The following is a 21,840-nucleotide window of genomic DNA, read 5'->3' on the forward strand; positions in this document are numbered from 1 at the left end:
TGCAAACTATTTGAGGGGTTACTAAGAGATACTATACATGACTTCATAGTAGAAAATAATCTTATTTCTCAGCATCAACATGGGTTTACTAAAGACAGGTCCTGTTTGACTAACATGCTCAGCTTTTATGAGGTAGTGAATGCTAATATGGATATTGGGAATGCTGTAGATGTGATATACTTGGACTTTGCAAAGGCCTTCGACACTGTTCCCCACAAAAGTCTGGTGCAAAAGTTGAGGATGCAAGGACTGGGGAAGAGTCTGTGTTCATGGATAGGGAACTGGCTAATGGACAGAAAACAAAGAGTTGTGGTCAATGGATCGTACTCAAAATGGGAGACTGTTAGCAGTGGGGTCCCACAGGGGTCTGTTCTGGGTCCAGTGCTCTTCAATTTATTTATTAATGACCTAGTAGATGCAGTAGTGAGCAATGTTGCTATTTTTGCAGATGATACAAAATTGTGCAGAATCATCAACTCTCAGGAAGATAGTGTCATATTGCAACAGGATCTGGATAGGATGGCTATATGGGCACATACATGGCAGATGAAATTCAATGTTGACAAATGTAAGGTCATGCATTTTGGACGTACTAATGGTCTAGCACCATACAAGATAAATGGGATACAGTTGGGGACATCAAACTTGGAGAAGGACTTAGGAGTACTCATTGACAACAAGTTAAATAATCGTACTCAATGCCAAGCAGCTGCAGCTAAAGCTAACAAAATTTTGGGATGCATTAAAAGGGAAATAAAAACTCGAGATGCTAGCATAATATTGCCCCTGTTTAACTCTCTAGTAAGGCCACATCTGGAATATGGAATTCAGTTCTGGGCACCACATTACAAAAAAGATATTGCAGTTTTAGAGCAGGTGCATAGACGAGCAACAAAATTGATGCGTGGGATGGAAGGTCTCACTTATCGAGAAAGGTTAGATAAACTGGGTTTATTTAGTCTAGAGAAAAGACGCCTTAGAGGGGATCTAATTAACATGTATAAATACATCAAAGGGCAATATAATACCTTGGCGGATGAGCTTTTTGTCCCTAGGCCTTCTCAAAGGACTAGAGGACATGATCTGCGCATGGAGGAAAAACGTTTTAACCATTTATTTAGGAAAGGGTTCTTTACAGTAAGAGAGTGATTAAGATGTGGAATGCATTGCCACAGGAAGTCGTTATGGCAAACTCTATACCTGCATTTAAAGGGGGCTTAGATGCTTTCCTTGCGTTGAAAGACATCGATGGCTACAATTACTAGGTAATGCCTAATGATGTTGATCCAGGGATTTTATCTGATTGCCATCTGGAGTCGGGAAGGAATTTTTCCCTTTAGGGGCTAATTGGACCATGCCTTGTAAGGGTTTTTTCGCCTTCCTCTGGATCAACAGGGATATGTGAGGGAGCAGGCTGGTGTTGTACTTTATACTGGTTGAACTCGATGGACGTATGTCTTTTTTCAACCAAAATAACTATGTAACTATGTAACTAGTATCCGTGCACTGGCAGGTATCTGAACTCCCTAACTGATGCTCTTATGTGTGTAAGTGGCAGGAGAACATGTGCAGAAAACCTTTGGCAACCATTCATACAATGAAACCTACAATTCACACAGGGGATAAAACAATTCTGCAGGACAGTTTTAGTTTTTGAGGTGATCGCAGGGGAAGCTTTCAGACGGCGGACCAGAAGGAGGAGGAACACTATCGCTGAGCAAGAAAAGGGCAAATACGGACAATGCCCTCATCTGCTTGCAGGGAGCTGAATCACACCATTCATATAAACAGTCTACATTAAGAATATAACCTTTTTCTTTGCTGGCCTCCTTCCAAAGCCCTTTGACTGAGTAATCAGAGCCTCCCCAGCAATAAACCCAATAAGGGAGCACAAAGAGGCACAGCAAGGATGGAAAGGTTCACACGGACAGCACAAGGTACCGATTCTCCGTAAATGTCACCGGCCGGCTCCTACTTACCCTGAACAGAAGCCTCTTTGCAGCCACGCTCAGCTTTGCTCGCTCGTCCACCTTCGCTTCCTCTGTAATAATAAAAGTGAACTGTAAGATAAAAGTGCACACCTGCAGGCAAATACAGGGAGGCCAATGTAAAATACCTGCAGTAGCTGGATGGGTGGGGCAAATCACTGCAGCAAAAGCTGTCACTTAAGTAAAATGTTTAAAGGGAACTTAAACCAGGGTTCCAACTTTATCCCACTCAGTAGCGGATACCCTTTTTCCCTCTATAACGCTTAACCTTTTCTCGACTAGATTATCAGGAACATCTGTATGGCTGATCTGGTACTGAAACCCCTTCCACAGTTTGCGGTCAGTGAACCTCGTTGCATTGTGGGAAAAAACAGCTTTTTCCAACCTTCAAGCAAGCAGCATCTCCCTCTGTGCATAGAACTGAACTCTCAGTATTGAACATTCCGTACAGATCACCTGACATGACTAAAGAGGTTGCCACCAGTAATACATTTTAGGAATGTAAATCAGGGAGAGGAAAGCTTTTACAATGGGCAAACACTAACTAAATAGTCTAAATATTGCATAAAAAAAAAAAAAAAAAGGAATCCTACAACAAGCATTAACACCAATCCTCCCCTTACCCTTTACAAGTTGAGGGATGACCCCTGCATTTCAAGGAGGGAGGGTACACACTGGGGCCCCCCACAAAAGCCCTGGGTCTGGCTGTAGCTGCAGCCCCCACTACAGTTATACCTTTATAAAGCCAGTTTACGTTCGATTTCAATTTAAAAATCGCGGCTGCCATCTTGGCTATGTTATAACTTCCGGGTCACCCCTGTCTTCTCTGTTAGAGAATTGCATCACTGAATGAAGCAGGAAGAGGAAGTGACACGCATGGCCATTGCAAGAGGCTCCTCCAGAGGGGTCATAGCACGACTTTGTTGGAAGTCATTTGGCTTAAAGGCATACCCATGAGAGGTGCTCGGAGTCCCTTAAGCTGTTTGACTAGGGGCTGAGCAGAGAGTGTCCTGCTCTATAGAGAGTACTATACTATGAAGAGTCCATACTACTGGAACATTCTTTGAAGTTCCTGCATAAGAGACCTCGAACATTCTGTACAAAAAGAATAAAGGTCACATATTTGAGGAAAATGTAACGTGTCAACTTCGCTTTAAATTCACAGATGAACTAAAGAAAGAAATTTGCCTATTTCATAATGAAAAGTTTTACATAATTATCTGTTCAGGACTAATTACAATGAATAGCCTACATAAACATTGCACACTCCTTTTAAAGTCATTGGGAATCGCTTCATAAAAAAAAAGAAACCAAATACTTAGCTAAGTAGAGGGAAGGCTCTGGGTCCTAATGAGCCTCCCTTCTCCTCTGCCGGTGCCCTCGGTGCAGCTCAGGATCCCCCGCCGCGGGGGACTTTGGAAGTCTTTGGGAGTGAGTCCTCCCAAAGACAGGCTCCATACTGCGCATGTGCAGTACATATGGCATAGAGTGGCCCAGTACTCAGGCTACCGAAGACTTTCTGAAGTCACCTTCGCCGGCAGAAGGAGCAGTATTTGACCAATTTAGTCTAATACGGCTCCCGGGGACAGCGCAGCACCGCGGCCACCGGAAGAGGAGAGGGAAGGCTCGTTAGGACCCAGAGAATACCCTCTTTCTTAGGTAACTATCTTTTTTTTTGTTTTTTTTTTTTATATAAAGCGGTTACCAATGACTTTAAAGGGAATCTGAAGTGAAAATAAACTTACAATATAATGATTTGTAAGTGTAGCAAAGCTAAGAAATAGTACATTCGTAGCAAAGAAAAGAGTCTTATTGTTTCCAGTACAGGAAGAGTTAAGAAACTTCAGTTATCTATGCAAAAGGTCTTCTCTGAGCTCTTGACCCAACTTGGCTTGGAGTCGGTCCTGTTTTCTGAAGCACTTCTACATCAAAAACAAACAGTGAGAGACTGCTTCAGATAAAGTTTTACTGCAGGGTAGTTCAATGGGCCATTAGCTCTGCTCTGTTTTGTAGTTCAAGAAATGACTTATTTGCTACTAACTTTCTATCAATTATCTGTACTACACATATACAATTCATTATATCATAAGGTTTTTGTTTTTTTTTGCTTCAGTGTCACTTTAACAAAAGAAAAGTAAAAAAAATAGATAAGGAGACACTTGCCTTCAGGTGACTGCAGTGGTGGATGGAAGGTTGCCCTGTGGAGGATAAGACAATTAGTAAATGGTGTCTTCCAAATCCATGTTAACAGTATCTTAATACAGAACACATGCAATGCATGGAACGCCAAACCAGACGTCATGCAGAATATGTACTGCTTTCCACACGTGTCAGTTATGAGAAAATATGCACACAAAACCACAAGTGTAAATTTGCATGAACTAACAAGTGAAGCTTTCTAGGTTCAGGCTCAGAGGCTCCAAATGCCAAGCAAAATAAGCTGGAAGTACCAGGCCTAGCCACACCGCCATGCCAGATATAAGCCTAGCGCACAGATCACTGGGCCTGCATACACGGCTGGGGTCGCCCATTCCAGTGCGTACCTATCCATTTCTTTTCTCTCGGCCGAAGTCACCGGTTGAGTTCTAAATCTTTCAGAGGTCTTTCTACTGTCCCCAGGAGAGAAATACAGTCTCGGCTTTCGCGGGCCTTTTTCCCGCTCATTGGCAGGACCCAAATCAACACCTGACGTTGGCATTTCAGCCTTAGGTTCACTTTGCAAACAAGTTGGAGGTTATTTGATAGAAAAGGAAAAAAAAGGAGGTAAAAAGTAAGATTTGTTTTCTTTAAATCACAAATGTTATTCAAAAACACAAACCACATGCAAAAGTGACAAAAATTTAAATATTTTAAAAAGATATATTTGGTTTTAACATTAAAGCGTGAAAGATTCTTTGTCACCAAACAAGTGCAGTTTAGCAAACACTGTGTAGTGAGTGGGTAAGGAGCGTGCAGGGTTCACACACAAACTTAAAACACAAACTTGCAAACATCACCCACGGGTCAACTCTTCTGCTTGAGTTTGCGGACTCCAGATAAGCGCTCCTAAGCTGGGCAACAGATACTTTTGTATTGACTGTACCAGCTTCCCCATTGGCAACAAGGCTATTTTCTTCTGTGCTTAAAAACACCATCTCATTTTCTGCTTCAGATTCCTTCATCTTAAAGACTTCCATCTTCTGGGTGCCAGTAGAGTCGGACATTGAGCGTACGAACATCTTATGCCTCATGGTTGATACCTCTTTGGGTTGGCTTTGGGGTTTGGATGGGAATAAGGCAGATCCACTCTGGAGGTACAAGGTGGCTTCACTCTTCCCCAAGATCTCAGGAGATTTCACTAGAGGTTGAACACTTGGTGAAATATGTGGCAGCTGATTTTTCGGCTCTGATCTTTCTTCTGGTCTTTGCTGGTTAACACAGGGGGTTATAGAAGGAAACTGATTTTTTGGCTCCGATTTCAATTCTGGTCTATGATGGTCATCATGGCGTGATGTGGATGGCAGATGACTTTTTGGCTCTACTCTTTCTTCTGCTCTTCGGTTATCAGGCAATGATACAACTGGCAGTTGATTTTTAGGCTGCGAACTTTCATCCGATCTTAGCTTGTTATCGTAGGATGATGTAAACTGAAGTTGATTTTTTGGTATCAACCTATCCTCAGAGCTTTGCTTGCTTTCATAGGATGATGTAAACTGAAGATGATTTTTTGGTTCCAACCTATCTTCAGAGTTTTGCTTGCTTTCATAAGGTGATGTGAATGGAAGATGATTTTTTGGTTTTAACCTTTCTTCAGAGCTTTGCTTGTTTTTATAGGGTGGTATAAATGGAAGTTGATTTTTTGGTTCTAGCCTATCTTCCGAGGATTGCTTGTTTTCATAGGGTGATATAAATGGACGTTGATTTTTTGGTTCTATCCTATCTTCCAAACTTTTCTTGTTTTCATAGGGTGGTATAAATGGAAGTGGATTCTTCGGTTGAATCCCATCTTTGGAGCTTTGCTTGTTTTCATAGGGCGATATAAATGGAAGCTGATTTTTTGGTTCTAACCTATCTTCAGGTCTGTGATTGTTATCATAGGGAGATATATATGTTGGTTTTTCTTCTAACGAATGATACAGCTTTCCAGTGCTAGCCCCAAGCTTGAAGGGCTGAAACGTACTTGTCACGCCCTGATGAGCCCGATGTGACTTTTCAGTGTTCACTTCGTTGATGGCCTGAGGATTTCTCAAGGAGGTAGTGAAAGCCGAAATCATGACGTTGTCGGACTGAGACCGCGAAACGATCTTTGGTGCGTGAGCAACGTTGGCTGGTTGGATATAGCCATGGATTGGTTGGCGGGACAGCATCGGCTGTTTATAGACCCTATCAAAGGCTGAGTTTTCAGACTGAAAAGGCACATAGTAGACTGGGGCAGCCTGATGATTCTTCTGAGCAGAGGGGTCTGGATCGGGTTTGGGATTCCCGTGCATATTTTCATCTCTCACCAGTCTGTCTCTTACTTTAACTCTTTAAGAAGAAGGAGAAAAAAAGAAAAAAAAAAAGAAAAGCATTTCCAGCATTTAATACAGGGAAGGTTTTTGTGAACGTGATCAAAAGACAAAGCAAAAGCTCAGCATGGAAAGAGGAGGATCACAAGAAGAGGAACCTTCAGGAGATAAAAAACTATCTTAACTGATGACTGAATCAAGTTACATCATTTGCATAGCACAACTTTGTAACTTACATCTCAGACGAATATTAAAGCTGCTGAATGTTTTCTAGTAACCATAACAGAGTTAAAGGACCACTATCGCAAAAAAGGTAGGAAGTTAAAATCTGACAGAACTTACAGGTTTTGGGCCAGTCCAGCTCCTCATGGGGGACTCTCAGGGTTTTGTTTGTTTTCAACAGCATTTCCTGAACAGCAGTTGCAAAATTTAACTGACAACTTTGGGCTGTGCACACCAGAACGGCTCTGAAGAGTTTTTTTTTAAAATGCTTGCAGGGGGAAAACCGCTTGGCTAATGAAAGTACACACCAGAGCGGGTCGTTTTTTTCCACAAACACAAACTCCTGTCCTGCAGATTTTTTAGTTTTTTTTGAGGCATTTCTGCCTTTTGTTAAGTATAGGAAAGTGGAAATCCGCTCTGAAAAACGCTAGATCAGAGTGGTTTTCCAAGAGTTTTTGTTACAGAAGCTGTTCAGTAACAGCTTTACTGTAACAAAATAGAACATCTGCTACTCAACGCTCCAAAACCGTTAGGCAGGTTTAGAAAACCTCTCTAAACCAGGGGTCTCAAACTCGCGGCCCGCGGGCCATTTGCGGCCCTCGACACAATATTTTGTGGCCCTCGCCGGCAAAAGCTTCCTTATAGTTCACTTCATTGCTCCCAAGAAATCCGCCGCATCCCCGCCGCTAAACGAGGGCTGCAGAGCCCCCAAATTGCCCGGGGGGCAATCCGCCGGCATTTCCTGGAAGGGGCAGAGCTTTCAGCTTCAGCTCTGCCCCTCCTGACGTAAATCGCTGCACGGATCGCCGCCTCTCCCCGCCCCTCTCTGTGAAGGAAGAGCGAGAGGGACGGGCAGAGGCGGCGGTGCGCCGCGATTGTGAAATTCCTTATGCGGCCCAGCCTCATCCTGACTTTGCCTCCTGCGGCCCCCAGGTAAATTGAGTTTGAGACCCCTGCTCTAAACATGCCTAGAATCGGTCTGAAAATCTGCTTTAAAAACCTCTAGCGTTTTGTGGATCTGCTAGAGGTTTTAGGTGTGCACTGGCCCATAGTGTGCAAATGAGCAGGGAGGTTGGCTGGTATATTACTATTTTGACAGTTAAAAATCTACTCAGGAAATGTTGTTGAAAACAAAGAAAACCCTGAGAATCCCCTATGAGGAGATGGATTGGCCCAAAATCTGTCGGTTCTGTCGGTAATTAGCATCATAACTGGGCCAAGGCAAAGCTACCCAAGATACACTGGATCCACATACCTCTGTGCATTGTCCGTTGCTCTCCTCGTTTGCAACAGTCCCCTTAATCCCTTCTTTGAAGATTTCACCTAAACTCTGGTCACATTTTTCAACAGGAAGAGGCAGGCTTGCTGTGACATTCCCTCTTAACAGCCTCCCATTATCTTCTCCTCCCCACCCCATTCACTCCCTTTAAAGGGCAGGGAAGGAGGAGGAATGAGAGGGTAATAGTAGGGAACATCTACATATCTTAGTAGGATCTGTCCTCACAAGTTTGATCGATTATGGGGGTCTGGCTTTTATATATAGAGAGCCATTCAACTCCTTCCTGAAATATTTATGCAGTATGATTATATGTTGGGGGATGGGAGCAGAAAATGTGACGGACAGGGATGGGGGGGGAGGGGGAATGAAGGGATTTGGGGGGAGTGGGACATTGTATGTTTATGCATAACATATTAATAAAATTAATCATCAAAATCTGGCAAAAAAACAAAACAAAGAGGTAACACGCCTGCCACTTCCTGTCTGAAAATTTAACTTTACTTGAAAGTCAGATCTTATAAGGAGTGTTTACGGGGACCGGGGTGAATGGCAAGAAGAACAGACAATGCACAGAGGTATATGGATCCAGCATGAATATACCTCTGTGTTTACCTTCGGTAGCTTTGTCTCAGATCAGGTGTCCTTTAATCTGGAAATATAAAGGGGCACAAAGCATTCAAAGCACCAGGCTTTCTTCTAAAAGTTCCTTGAGGACTTTTCAGGTGTTCCCTGGCATTTTTCTCTTTCCATGACAGGAGTGCTGAGGTGGTTTCAAAAATACCCTTTTGGCTCTTCTGTGTCCTCTTAAGATATTGTACACTGGCCCTGAATGCTGGTGGGAGGAAGGGCTGGGAGTATAAAGGAGCACACTATAATAGGGGGTACTATAAGAAGCACTGAATTGGGTCAGAATAATGATAACACTAATAAAACCACTAGATTAGAGAGTCAGTACAATGGGGGTCACTATAATAGGGGGTAGTATTATAAAGAGTACTGTTAAATGGGAGCATTATAGTCTGAGTTCTAATAAGAAACCCTGGCCCACCTGCAATTAACTTTTTCTCCAGATTGATATTTTTTAACTTGTCAATAAAATGCCTTTTAAACCACCAGCAAGCAAGAAAATACTCAAAATAACTTTGATAAGCACTTTTTCATGAAAATGTATCTCCTAGAAGGAAAGGTTCATTTCAGTTGGGCCCCTACCTTGCGCTACTATCACAGGAAGCACTGTGATGCTGGGTTCACACGGTACGATTTTCCATGCGATAGATGGATCCAATTATTAAAATCCCTCATGTCCGATATAACTCCCGATCGATTCTGCGCTCGAAGTGTAGAATCAAGCGCAGAATCAAGTGGAGAAAAAAAACAATCGGTCGGAAAATCGCACGGAAAATCTTACCGTGTGTACCCAGCATAAGGAAGAAACATGAAATAGCAGCTAAACAACAAGGCTGTTTCAATGAACAACCACTTTTAAAGATAAGGATTCCTACAAAAAAAAACAACAGTCCCTACCCGGTAATGCCAGGGTTCCTTGAGATCCTACAAATATTTAAAAGGCTCCTACTGGGTCAAAAGGTTGAGAAAGGCTACACTACACTTTAGTGAAAATGAAATGTAAAACTAGGCATATACAGGCCAATTACAGCTTGAAATGCCAAGCCCGTCGATGCCTTCCGGATTAGAATTGTCCTACAACACAAGGCAAACCAGAGCATCAATTCCCAACCAATCCCTGCCTGTTGGTTTTCCAAAAAATTTAATGAAATTCACTTTTAATGACAAGATAGAATTAATTTGGGTGAGAGGTCACTGCCGGGCATGACCTGGGCGCCGCCATAGACGTATGTGAATAAGTCTATAGCAGCGCAGCGGGATTTAAAGTGTAATTGGGGCGCCGGCGATCTTCTCCCTCCAAGTTGCGACGACTTGGAGGGGGAATAGAATTTAACCCTGCCAGGAATTTCAGCAGCCGCCATTCGGCCCAGCCTACGCTCAGCAAGTACATACATACGCAAAAATATTACGTAGTAAATCCAGGATAAATGGATTTGACAAATTACATACTGCAGGTAGGCAACACAACTGCGTCAAATGGAGGCAATTCCTTCAACCTTTTAGCAATCCTGGCTATGCCCTGCGATAACCAAGGTTTGGGTTGGACACTTTCCACCAAGTAGCAAACAATTTTACAGCTCATCCCCCAGCAGAGATCCAAAGATATAATCAAGTTGTTACGTAATGAAGAGTGCTCTTAAAGGATACCCGAGGTGACATGTGACAGGATGAGATATACATGGGTATGTACAGTGCCTAGCACACAAATAACTAAGCTGTGTTCCTTTTTTTTTCTTTCTCTGCCTGAAAGAGTTAAATATCAGGTATGTAAGTGGCTGACTCGGTCCTTCCTGACAGGAAGTGACTACAGTGTGACCCTCACTGATAAGAAATTCCAAGTATAAAACATTCCTAGCAGAAAATGGCTTCTGAGAGCAGGAAATAGATAAAAAGGGTCAACAGTTCATAGATTTTAGCTCTGGCTTACTTCAGTGAATGTGTCATTGAGCAAAAACAATAAAACCGTTAAAAACTTAAAAAGTAGATTTAAAACTACTTAAAAACTACGGCCTTCAGGCTGAAACTGGCCCGTGTCTGTCCTGAATCTGGCCCTCCGATAGAGGGCTGAACTCTACTCTTCTCTCCTGCCCTCCCTCCTTTAAATTTTTGTGATGTGGGTAATGGGAAGCTTAACTCACCCAATTGCACATTCCAGTAGCAATCTCCATGGCGACAGTGATGTCATGTGACCCTGTCGTCAATACGTACCAGTGTGTCACATTATGCTGCCATTCCCATGGAAATTTCTGCGTGGACGTGCGATTGCAGGGAGAAAGGGAAAGCGGAATGAGGTAGGCATATGGCCCGCTACAGGAATGCGTCCCGCAGCCAGAAAAGTTTGCCCACCCCTGGTCTGTAGCTAAAAGTATTAGAGGCAGATCAGCAGGACAGCCAGACAATGTGCAATGTTTAAAATTGCAGCCTCCATAGGTCTCACCTCAGGTTCCCTGAAGACTAGCTCTACTATTGCGTGTCTACATAGGACTAGACACACATTTATGCCCAGAGTGGGGCTTTAATAGATACAGTCCAGGCTTATGTTCCCTATCGATCGGCAATCAAGACCAATGTCTGTAATGTGTAATCTACACTAGCAACACGCCGACAACTAGGAGTGGTGGCTGGATAGTGTAATGGTTAAGGGCACAGCCTCTTACACGAGACCAGGGTTCGAATCTCTGTTTTACTGTTTATCAAGCCAGCACCTATTCAGTAAGGAAACCGTGGACAAGACACCACTGCACTGCTACAGTCTACTGAGCACGCCCTAAGTGGCTGCAGCGCTGGTGTCAGGAGTTTGCCAGGAGAAAAGCACAATAGAAATGTTCTGAGTCTTGTCTAGCAGCCATAAAGTTGTATTTCTAGGTAAGACTACGGTATTTAGCTCACAGGACTACTTTGCTCTCCGTCAGATGAGCCTTAGTAAGAATTATGCTTCATCGCTATTCAGCATCCGGAGCTATCGAATTGCACAGAAGATTTACTGTTCTGAGGGTTATGTGAGGATTAACGGTGTATAAAAGGAATCCAACCTGGACAAAGAATAAAAGGCAGTCCTGCCATAAGAAGCAAACCTTCCAACACACACTCGTGACCAAGCAGCCACGGAACCAGGGGAGAAGTCATGGCAACCATGGATAAGTAATTGGCTGCTAGATGTGGTATGGCAGGTAAAGGGTGTATGACAGTACATCCTGATTGGCTGACGAGCGCCTGCTGACCATTTAAATGTAGCTGGATGCATGTACTGCTGTCAGGGCCGGTTCAAGTAACAAGTGGGCCCTAGGTCAAAATTAGCCTGGAGGCCCCCCAACAGACACCCCTGACCAAAACGCGTCATTAGAGGCCCTTTGTTGCAGCCAAATTTCCCTCCTGGGCCCCTGAGCTGGCTGATGACCCTCCCCCAATCACCTCCCAACTTAACAGACTCTGAAGAGTCCCTGGGGAGCAACAGTTATGATGGGGAGGGACACCTTGAGGGCCCCTACAGGCTCTGGTGCCCTGGGGCAATTGCCCATTTTTTCCTATGGTAGCTCCGGCCCTGACTGCTGTGTTCTAGTGCTTGTGTGTGTCGAATTTAGCATTCAGTATGGAGGCAGTGTTGGAGGGGATTCTGGATGTGAGAGGTCCAGAGCCTGGGTGTGAGAGGTCCAGGCCCGCCTGCACTCCCCTCCAGGTATCGCATGTTGACTTTGGGGCCCCGGCCAGTGAGAGAGGTCCAGGGCCCCTGGCCATTGTGTGAACCAATCGTGTGTTTTTAAATGTTTTCTTTTCAGCTCTAGGACACGGCGGACAGGTGAGCGGTTAGGGAGGGACCCCCGTGGGAGGGATACCTGCACGGGGCGGTCCTGCTAGTGACGCAATCTTGCGATTGCGTCCAACTGAAGCCTCCCACCTGAATGCTGATGGCTGCTAGATGTGGTATGGCAGGTAAAGGGTGTATGACAGTGCATCCTGATTGGCTGACGAGCGCCTGCTGAACATTTAAATGTAGCTGGATGCATGTACTGCTGTGTTCTAGTGCTTGTGTGTGTGTCAAACCATGGATAAGTGACCAAGGAGCCATGGAACCAGGGGAGAAGCCATGGAAACCATGGATAAGTGACCAAGGAGCCATGGAACCAGGGGAGAAGCCATGGAAACCATGGATAAGTGACCAAGCAGTCAGGGAACCAGGGGAGGAGCCATTGAAAGCATGGATAAGTGACCAAGCAGTCAGGGAACCAGGGGAGGAGCCATGGAAAACATGGATAAGTGACCAAGCAGTCAGGGAACCAGGGGAGGAGCCATGGAAAACATGGATAAGTGACCAAGCAGTCAGGGAACTAGGGGAGAAGCCATGGAAACCATGGATAAGTGACCAAGCAGTCAGGGAACCGAGGAGAAGCCATGGAAACCATGGATAAGTGACCAAGCAGTCAGGGAACTAGGGGAGGAGCCATGGAAACCATGGATAAGTGACCAAGCAGTCAGGGAACTAGGGGAGAAGCCATGGAAACCATGGATAAGTGACCAAGCAGTCAGGGAACCGGGGAGAAGCCATGGATAAGCTGCAGCAATATCTTATAATAAATACAAGCGAGGTAGCCCGAGCCATTCCCAGCTATCTCCCCAGTGGTCTATGTAGTTTTCATTTTTTAACTAAAGACTGGTCTCCGCTGTGCCTACACCTAGGGTCCCTGCTGCTTCCTATATTACAGCAAACAACTCCAAGACCTTTCGCTGAACTTTCCCCAAATTCCTTAAGTTCCTGTTTGGAAGGCTCTTTGAGGATGACCCATTTCCAATCTGTGAGCGATGGAACCAGGGGAGAAGCCATGGAAACCATGGATAAGTGACCAAGCAGTCAGGGAACCAGGGGAGAAGCAATGGAAACCACGGATAAGTGACCAAGCAGTCAGGGAACTAGGGGAGAGGCCATGGAAACCATGGATAAGTGACCAAGCAGTCAGGGGAACCGGGGAGAAGCCATGGATAAGCTGCAGCAATATCTTATAATAAATACAAGCGAGGTAGCCCGAGCCATTCCCAGCTATCTCCCCAGTGGTCTATGTAGTTTTCATTTTTTAACTAAAGACTGGTCTCCGCTGTGCCTACATCTAGGGTCCCTGCTGCTTCCTATATTACAGCAAACAACTCCAAGACCTTTCGCTGAACTTTCCCCAAATTCCTTCAGTTCCTGTTTGGAAGGCTCTTCAAGGATGACCCATTTCCAATCTGTGAGCGATGCGCGTAACCTTCATCATCTCGTCTGTCACCAGAATCACGGAAGAGTCATTCTCTTTCCTAACGGGAGCAGCTGTGGTTGGCTGACATCCACCCCACAGCCACAAAGGAATCCAGCTGTGTAACCTCAAACCTTCATACTGCGGTCCCCTCCCCCAGCCCACTTCCCCTGCAGGTGGAACACCGGCCAAAAGACAAGCAAAAAAAATTAGAACACATTTTTTAGAATAGAGATAAGCTTGCAATTTAACTTTAAGTTGGGACGCCGAGAGGACCGATGCTGCGGCGAGGGACTAAAATAGCTACGAGGGCTAGAAGAAGCCCCAGGTAAGTAAAAATAGATTATACTCGTTCGCCTCGGCTGAGGCGGTCGATAACGACCACCTCTGCAGACAATTAGGCATGTGTACGGCAGCCGGTGACCCCTCAATCCACGAGCAATCTGCTGGGCGGATCTACTCAACCCCAGCAACGCCGATCCCACTGTTTACACCGCTCCTCCATCCCACCCGCCGTGTGACATCACGCATGCGACGCCCGCCGTCCCTTTGTCGCCCAACCCCAAGGCATAGCAACGCAACACGTTGTCATCTACACAACTAACGCTGTCAGCCACACAGCAGCCCAGCAATGTCACCCAAGGAGGTCAGGTCCTGATCCCTGACGAGCGACATCTGTCAAAGGTGTGTATGCATCTTAACACGTGCAAACAGAATATTGGAAAACCTGGGTTTGCATTCCCACCAAGTACCAGTATGACATCTGATCTCATTGTTTTACCATTTATACTTCAAGCTTGTCGCTGAAATGGTACCATCAGAATGCTGGTATGTCCACAGTAACTGCTGTTTGACACTTGACAGGTACTCTTAAAAAAAAAAAAAGTAAATTCATTAAGTGCACATTTGCTTTTAACTTCTGCTCTGCAGACTTTCTCCACCAACCCCTCGCTCAATACCTATTAGCAGAAAATATCCCAGGCATAGAAGATGGCAGGAGCTTTGCTGATGTGCTATTGCACATGCTCTTCCTGCCACTAGGGGTCATGGTATGCTGTACAGGAGACAGAGGGGTCTTTCATAAAGCAGAAACCAGAGTACACCAAATGAAGACCTCAAGTGACCAGGCTGAAGCTGAGCCCATTTCTGAAGCAGGACAAATGCTGCTCACTCGTATTGTGGATCTAAAATCAGCTGCGTCTTCAGCGAAGACACAAAGAGCCGATACGCAGTTGTATTTCAAAAACTGTATCCAGTCTCAGGTTTTGACAAATATCCATCCCTTCCTCTTCCAGTAGCCTTGCTCAAAGTTAATTCAAGGGGACCTAAACCAAAGGTGGTAATATAAGATGTATTATGGGTATATCCCAAACCTTTCCAGAAATGCAATGGAATTACCTGCATTGTGAAGGGTTTCCCATAAGCCACACCCAGAGTGACATGCTGCCTCAGCAGTATTCCTAAGACTTCAGCAGTGCCCACCCCTCCTGCACACATCAGTGGGGCGTTTACAGGCTTTTTCAAGTAGGGGGCAATCTCTATTACCTTATTTCCTGCAGAAATCAATCGAGAATCAGCCTGCAGTCTATGACGGCCAAAAGATCTCTTTCCGATCAGATTTTGATCAGAGAGAGATTTGTCACTTGGTCAATCAGCCACCAAAATCACTGGCCACCTTTAGTATCCAACTCTTCCACATGGCCAACACATCTCCCTTCAATTAACATGCCCTCCCTCGTCCTGGAAGAGTGCCTACCCAGGAACTCTGCTAGGTCACCCTTCTGCATCCGGATTGGGGGGGCAACTTGGTCACACCTCCACTCCCAGGAGACAGTGCAACTGGAAAACAGGCTGGAGGAGTACAGAGTACAGAAGCAGAGGTGGTGACATTACTGTCAGAGTTTTCCTGTAATGTAAGGTATTTTCATCCCCCCCCCCCCCCAAAAAAAAAAAATTGCCTTATTGAGGAAGGTTGGTAGGAAGAGAAAGATCTTAGGAAAAGAGGGGAAAAACACAATGGTGAACAGAGGCTTTAAGCTGCATTCATCAAACAGTTCAAACGGAAAAACAAAAATGTTATAATCTCAATTAGCGAATGATAACATGTGAATGTATTAGATGGGTGTTTAGTTTTTGTCCAGCGCGCTGTCTGGATGATTAGTTGTGCGAGAGGTTTGTGGTTTAAAATCTGCAGAGCACAAAAAACAAACAGGTGCACCGGTGAGGCTGCGGGGCTCCCCCACAACTCTGGTTAAGTGGGTTACATTCGGAAAAGGTTAGGATTCGGGCTCCAGCCGTGGAATTCTAGTGTGTCAGATTCAGCCACCACAACGCAAGCTGCAATACCTGGAGGGCCAGCTGATGAGAGACGATGTGTCTCCATCCGAATCTTTCTGGAGGAACCATTCTGGTTTCTGCCTCCCTGGACTGCCGCATGAAAAACAGAACCCCATCAATAAGCTGGCAATGCAAAATGGTCACAGACATCAAGACATAGGTACAAGACAGTCATAAGTGAAATATTAAAGTGCATCGGTCTGACATTTTGGGGAGTCGATTCCCAGCAGATGAATCTAATCTGCAATGAATCGAATGGGAACATCGATAAGTGTACGGGCACCTTAACAAGGAGAATCAAGAATACACTGGTAGGATTTGTAGTGCACAGTAGGCATGTTCAATGATATGCAAATACGTCTGAGTTTATGCAAATATATGTACATTTTTATGCAAATATATGCAGCTTAAAAATTGACCAATCATGTCCCACAAAGGTTTAAATTGATTGGTCCATTTTCAACCTGTATTTGCATAAAAATGTATATACATTTGCATAAACCGGTAAGTATTTGCATATCATTGATCATTTCTATTGCATAGGCAGTCAGAGCATTCATCATGGCTATCACCTCCTCCCTCAGAAGGACACCCCAGGAATGGCCGCTATAGAAAAACGCAGTTAGGATGTTTTTGGCTGCTGATGAGGGGTTGATGTTGTATGCCTGCCCTCCTCCTCAATAAGACAATGCATCGCTAGCCTGCAGGCTACTGACATCTGTACAGAACTTGATACTGCACAGTCGCCTGAGGGATCGAGTCCTAATCCTTGTGGATAACAGCCCTCATACACATGTACACGGTTTAAGACTGGAGAAATCTTTAAAACTGCAACACAGTTGTAAGCGATTGGCAGAATCATCGGTATAGGCCTTAGTGGCCGCGTTGCATATAAAGGATAACTTGGCTGGCTTCTCACTTTGTATCTCAAGAGCTTTGGGGAAGAAGGCAACATATTTACATAATCTAGTGAGAAAAGGGGAAAAAAATAAAACGTTCACAGGGCCGTGGGATGCCGGATGATCAAAGCGTGGAACAAACTGTGGAGGAAAAGAAGATTGTAAAACATGATTTAAAGGGAACCTAGGAAGAGGGGTATGGTGGCTGATATTTATTTCCTTTTAAACAATGCAAATTGCCTGGCTGTCCTGCTGATCATCTGCCTCTAATACTTTTAAAGTGCTCATAGACCTGATAATTATGGGCAGATTCGACAAAGAGAAATTTATCTCTAATCGAATCTGATTACCGTCCGATTTCAGCGTCCGCACCGCCCCCCAATGTATAAAGGTGCCCTCCCAGTGTGTGCATTTATACATTACCGGTCCTGTAGCAGCCTCCGTGTAGTGACTGGCTATCTTGCCGGGTAACAGCTGCGTACACACTAGCGTGTATGAGTGTATGCGGAACTCGGCGAGATGGACGGACACCGCCAGGAGGCTGACACCGGACAGGTAATGAATAAATGCAAACACAGAGGGGGGCACATTTATATAGCGGCGGGGGTTTCGTCGTTCGTTCCAAAGTCGGCCGCTGCAAACCCGACCGACCAACTTCGGCCAGACATCTTGCAGCAGGCGCGACATACCATGCCACCAATTTCCGTCCCAAAATCTGTCGCTTTGTCAGTCGGGCATGCACTTGGTGGCACAGATTTTCATCCAATTCGATGGTCGATCAGCCAAGTTGCCAGATGTATGGCCACCTTTAGTCTCTAGATTAGTTGCATGTTTATTCCAGGTATACTGTAGATTCAGAAACTACTGCAGCCAAAGAGATCTGCAGGACTGCCAGGCAACAGGTATTGTTAAACAGAAAAACAAAAATGTAGCAGGCACCATATAACTCACTTCAAACTCCCATTAAGCTAATTGCTGTCTGGCTTTTGGCCGAGCAGTGTGTACTGCACTACGGAGAGGGGAGTGGAAGCCTTGCAAGACTGTATCATGCTTCACTGGTTGGATTCTCAAAATTCATACATCACTCGGCAACTCTCAACACAATCTCATATAATGCATTCATGGATTGCAGAATCAGGCAATCCCCGTTGGAGACGTTTGGATATCTCTGACAATGCCAAACTGCAGAGTGTGATTTCGGTGTCAAAGGCTGGTGTTGGCTATCTTGCACAAGAACAGCTTTTTTTCCCCCTCGGCTGTCAACCTACTGAACTCTCTTTCCATGCCCTCCCCCCTTAGGTTTTCACCATTACCGACAGATTATATTTACACTGCTGTATATTGTGTATATTGTGCTACTCAGCTTTGTTTGTTATTATAGAAGTACTGTGTGTCCTCTCCCATACCATCTCCATCTTGTGTGCCAAACCCAATCCCGGGCGTGACCCACATGCTTGGAGAATAAAAAAAGATTCCGATTCTATCATAAGCAAGAAAAAAGCAGCATCTAAAGGTGATATAACTTAAGGTGCCCATACATCAGAGGATGGATGGGCAGATCGACAGACTGATCTCTCTGATTGGAGATCTGTTGCCTGCCCATACACCACAGGCCAGTTCCCAATCAATTTCAGCATGAAATGGATCCTGAATGGGCCTTGTGACACTGCATCTGCTGCTGTCCCCCCAATGGTCACTGTCTTCTCCCCCGCCCCAGCCAGTGCTCTATACATTTCCTGTCCCTGTCAGACGCTGGCTCTGGGATCTGTCCTTCAACCGTACACGCGGCTCACATGGTTTCCGGAGTAACGTGGGTGTGTGTAACATCACACACATGCCCATGTGTACGCCGGCAACCTATTGGGCCGCGAGAGTGGATGGATGAAAGTGCCCGGAGGCAGTGGCGACCAGGTAATGTATAGTGCACTGGGCTCCGGGGTGGGGGCACATTGACCATTAGGGGGGACAGCTTTGGGGGTTTTGTCGCATTCAACGCTTGTCCAAATAACACTCGCCGTTACTGCTGCGCACCCGACCGACCACAATAGCCCAACATCTTGCAGCATGTCCGACTGATTCATGCAACCAATATCAGGCCAAAATTGGTTGAATCATCAATAGCGCATGCACAGATTTTCATCTGATTATAATCGAATCGGATGGTCGATCAGCCCCCAAGTCAACTAATGTACGGCCACGTTAAGGTATACTTTTATAAAGCCGACCCCAGAGTTTTCCTTTAATTGAAAACGATAACGTGACTTAGTAATGCTGACATCAGCGGCTTTATTGATTTGTGTAATGAGAGCTCTGCTTGATGCATTCCACAAACCATACAGGACTTCGGCACACATGATTTATATGCTCTCCTGAATGAAGGCCTGCTGACAGAGGAGGACACACATCAGTGCACAGTCTCCTCTACCTGTAGCGCAGTCAGGAGCGGAGGCCTTCCAGGAACAGCTGTGCATTAGGTAATTGCACCGCGGTCTCTGGGCTCCCTCCTTTCAGGCAGGCTATGAGATGTAACATGAGCGGTAAAAATGCTGGGAGAGGCAATGTACTGTGAGAATCCAGAATCCTTCACCTCCCTCAGAGACTTCTCCGAGGTTTACAGAGGTGGTTCAGCTTCCAATAAACTGAGGTTTCAGATTTCTGCACAATTGAAAAAATATGCAGGGAAAGCAGAGCTTCGTTCTGCCCAGAATAGGAAAGTCACTTCCCACACGAGCAACGGTGCTGGTTCCAGAGATCCACTGAGAAAACAGACAACATTTCTGATATTTTACTACTCAATTCCAGTATTTAAATATCAGTAATCTAAATTAAGATTTAAGTCGGTCTTAACCATACTCTCACAAAGAATCCTCCCTCTACCAATGCCTAACCCTAAGACCTCCCTTTATCAATGCCTAACCGCAAGACCTCACTCTATTGTTGCCTAACCCTAAGACTTCCCTCTACGGATGCCTATCCCCAAGATCTCCCTCTAACGATACCCAACCCTAAGACCTCCCTTTACAACGCCTAACCCCAAGACCTACCTCTCTACTGACTCCTAACGCTAAGCCTTCCCTCTATCGACCCCTAACCCTAAGGCTTCCCTCTACAGATGCCGATCCCCAAGACCTCCCTCTACAGACGCCTAACCAAAAGACCTCCCTCTACTGATGCCTAACCCCAAGAACTCTAACGATACTCAACCCTAAAACCTCCCTTTACAACGCCAAACCCCAAGACCTCCCTCTCTACTGACTCCTAACGCTAAGGCTTCCCTCTACTGACACCTAACCCTAAGGCTTCCCTCTAGAGATGCCCAAGGAAAAAAAAGTTGATGAATAGGCACTTATCCCAAATTTACTACCACGTGCATTGAAAAATGAGAGCCTTAACTAGGGCATTCAAAATTTAATAAAATGTTTTACAAATGGCAGTCGAACCTCTGTGATACACATCTTCGTTCCTTACAAAGTAACCAAATCACAAAATGTCAAAATAGCAGGGACCATTCAGTTCCAAAACACATGTTCTCCATTAGCATAACATCTTGCTAAATTACAGCTTGTGGGATTCTATTCTGCACTGTCTTCGATTCTTCTCTGGCCACAATGTCAGCTGCAACCCAAAGATCTGCAAGTTAAACAACTGAGCTGGGAGAAAAGTATGTATTATGGACAGGACTTGCTGCTTTTTCTGCCAGATTACAAGGTAACACCAACAGAGACAAATGCTCCTGATATATGGGGCAATCATCTCTACATCTTACCTTTATAAAATGGATTCCCAAACTAACTTGTGGTATGAACAGGGATTCTCATTCCATCACAAAATGAGGAATAAAAATATAGTATAGCCCATTTTATTTAAGTGCACCAGCTATATAGTGTGACAATGGTGGCTTACTATACAATAATTGGGTGGGTGACAGAGAAAGCATCAAAGATAAACAGGAAATAGTGGTGTCACCTGACTAGCATGCAGCATGACAGAACTGTGTGCCTCCAGAGTGAATGGACAAAATACATTTCTTTGACAGATAAGTTGGTATTTAGTGGTTTGGGAAAAGCACAATTTTAAGCCCAACTAGCAGCTTATTTAGAGGTTTGCAAGTGCGCAATGCCAATTTATTTCAGCACTTTTTTTTATTTCTGATTTGTTACATTTCCCTGCTTCTAATTAGCACTGAAATAATGGGTATTTATGGCCACTTGCCACTGGGGGCAGAGGACTTCTGCTTTCAGTTGCTATATTTTCTGCTCAGGAAGGCCTCGTTCACATTATACGCATTGCCGTCCGTATTTCAGCAACGTGCATAGCGACTGATACACGAGCATCAGAAGTGGGCATAGGCTGCACTGCTGCAACCATTTTTTGCCAAACGTGCCGCTGACCCGCCACACAACGCATGGAAGCGCAGGTGGCAGTGCGCATTGCGTTATGATCATCTGACCATCTGAGTTTGTCAGTGTGAACGAAGCTTAAAGAGAGATCAAAGCATTCCACGAATCACAGGACAAAAAACTCTGCCAACTGAAGTCAAAAGAAGTGCACTTATCTCAAACAAGATAGCTCTACTGAAGTTGCCAATGGGTTAAAAGAACCTATACATTGCTCAGACTCTTATGGTATCAGACTGTCTTTGGACAGTTTATCAGTGATGAATAGTCAGTGAGCAGCCAGTAGGGAGCAGCATAGTTTTCTACTACACACAGCAGTACAACGTGAACAGGATGGAGGCTCTATCGCTCGTACACCAGATTTGTTCTGAAATGTGAT

The 21,840-nt window shown here is 44.9% G+C and overlaps 1 protein-coding gene across 13 annotated transcripts in view; it reads right to left on the reverse strand.

Annotated features, from left to right (window-relative positions):
• Nucleotides 1–21,840, reverse strand: part of SVIL (supervillin) — a 211,250-nt gene that overhangs the window by 138,333 nt on the left and 51,077 nt on the right. For 9 of the 13 annotated variants that reach the window (XM_068235704.1, XM_068235695.1, XM_068235700.1 and 6 more), the window contains exons 7-11: nt 16,175–16,255; nt 4,989–6,494; nt 4,532–4,702; nt 4,152–4,186; nt 1,980–2,041 (exon numbers count right to left, since the gene is read on the reverse strand). In XM_068235704.1, coding sequence (XP_068091805.1) covers nt 1,980–2,041; nt 4,152–4,186; nt 4,532–4,702; nt 4,989–6,494; nt 16,175–16,255 — 1,855 coding nt within the window. The remainder of the gene's footprint in view (nt 1–1,979; nt 2,042–4,151; nt 4,187–4,531; nt 4,703–4,988; nt 6,495–16,174; nt 16,256–21,840) is intronic. The other 4 variants (XM_068235707.1, XM_068235708.1, XM_068235699.1 and 1 more) reach the window with 3 other exon arrangements.

Source organism: Hyperolius riggenbachi, chromosome 5, assembly GCF_040937935.1.
Source record: "Hyperolius riggenbachi isolate aHypRig1 chromosome 5, aHypRig1.pri, whole genome shotgun sequence".
NCBI classification, from domain to species: Eukaryota; Metazoa; Chordata; class Amphibia; order Anura; family Hyperoliidae; genus Hyperolius; species Hyperolius riggenbachi.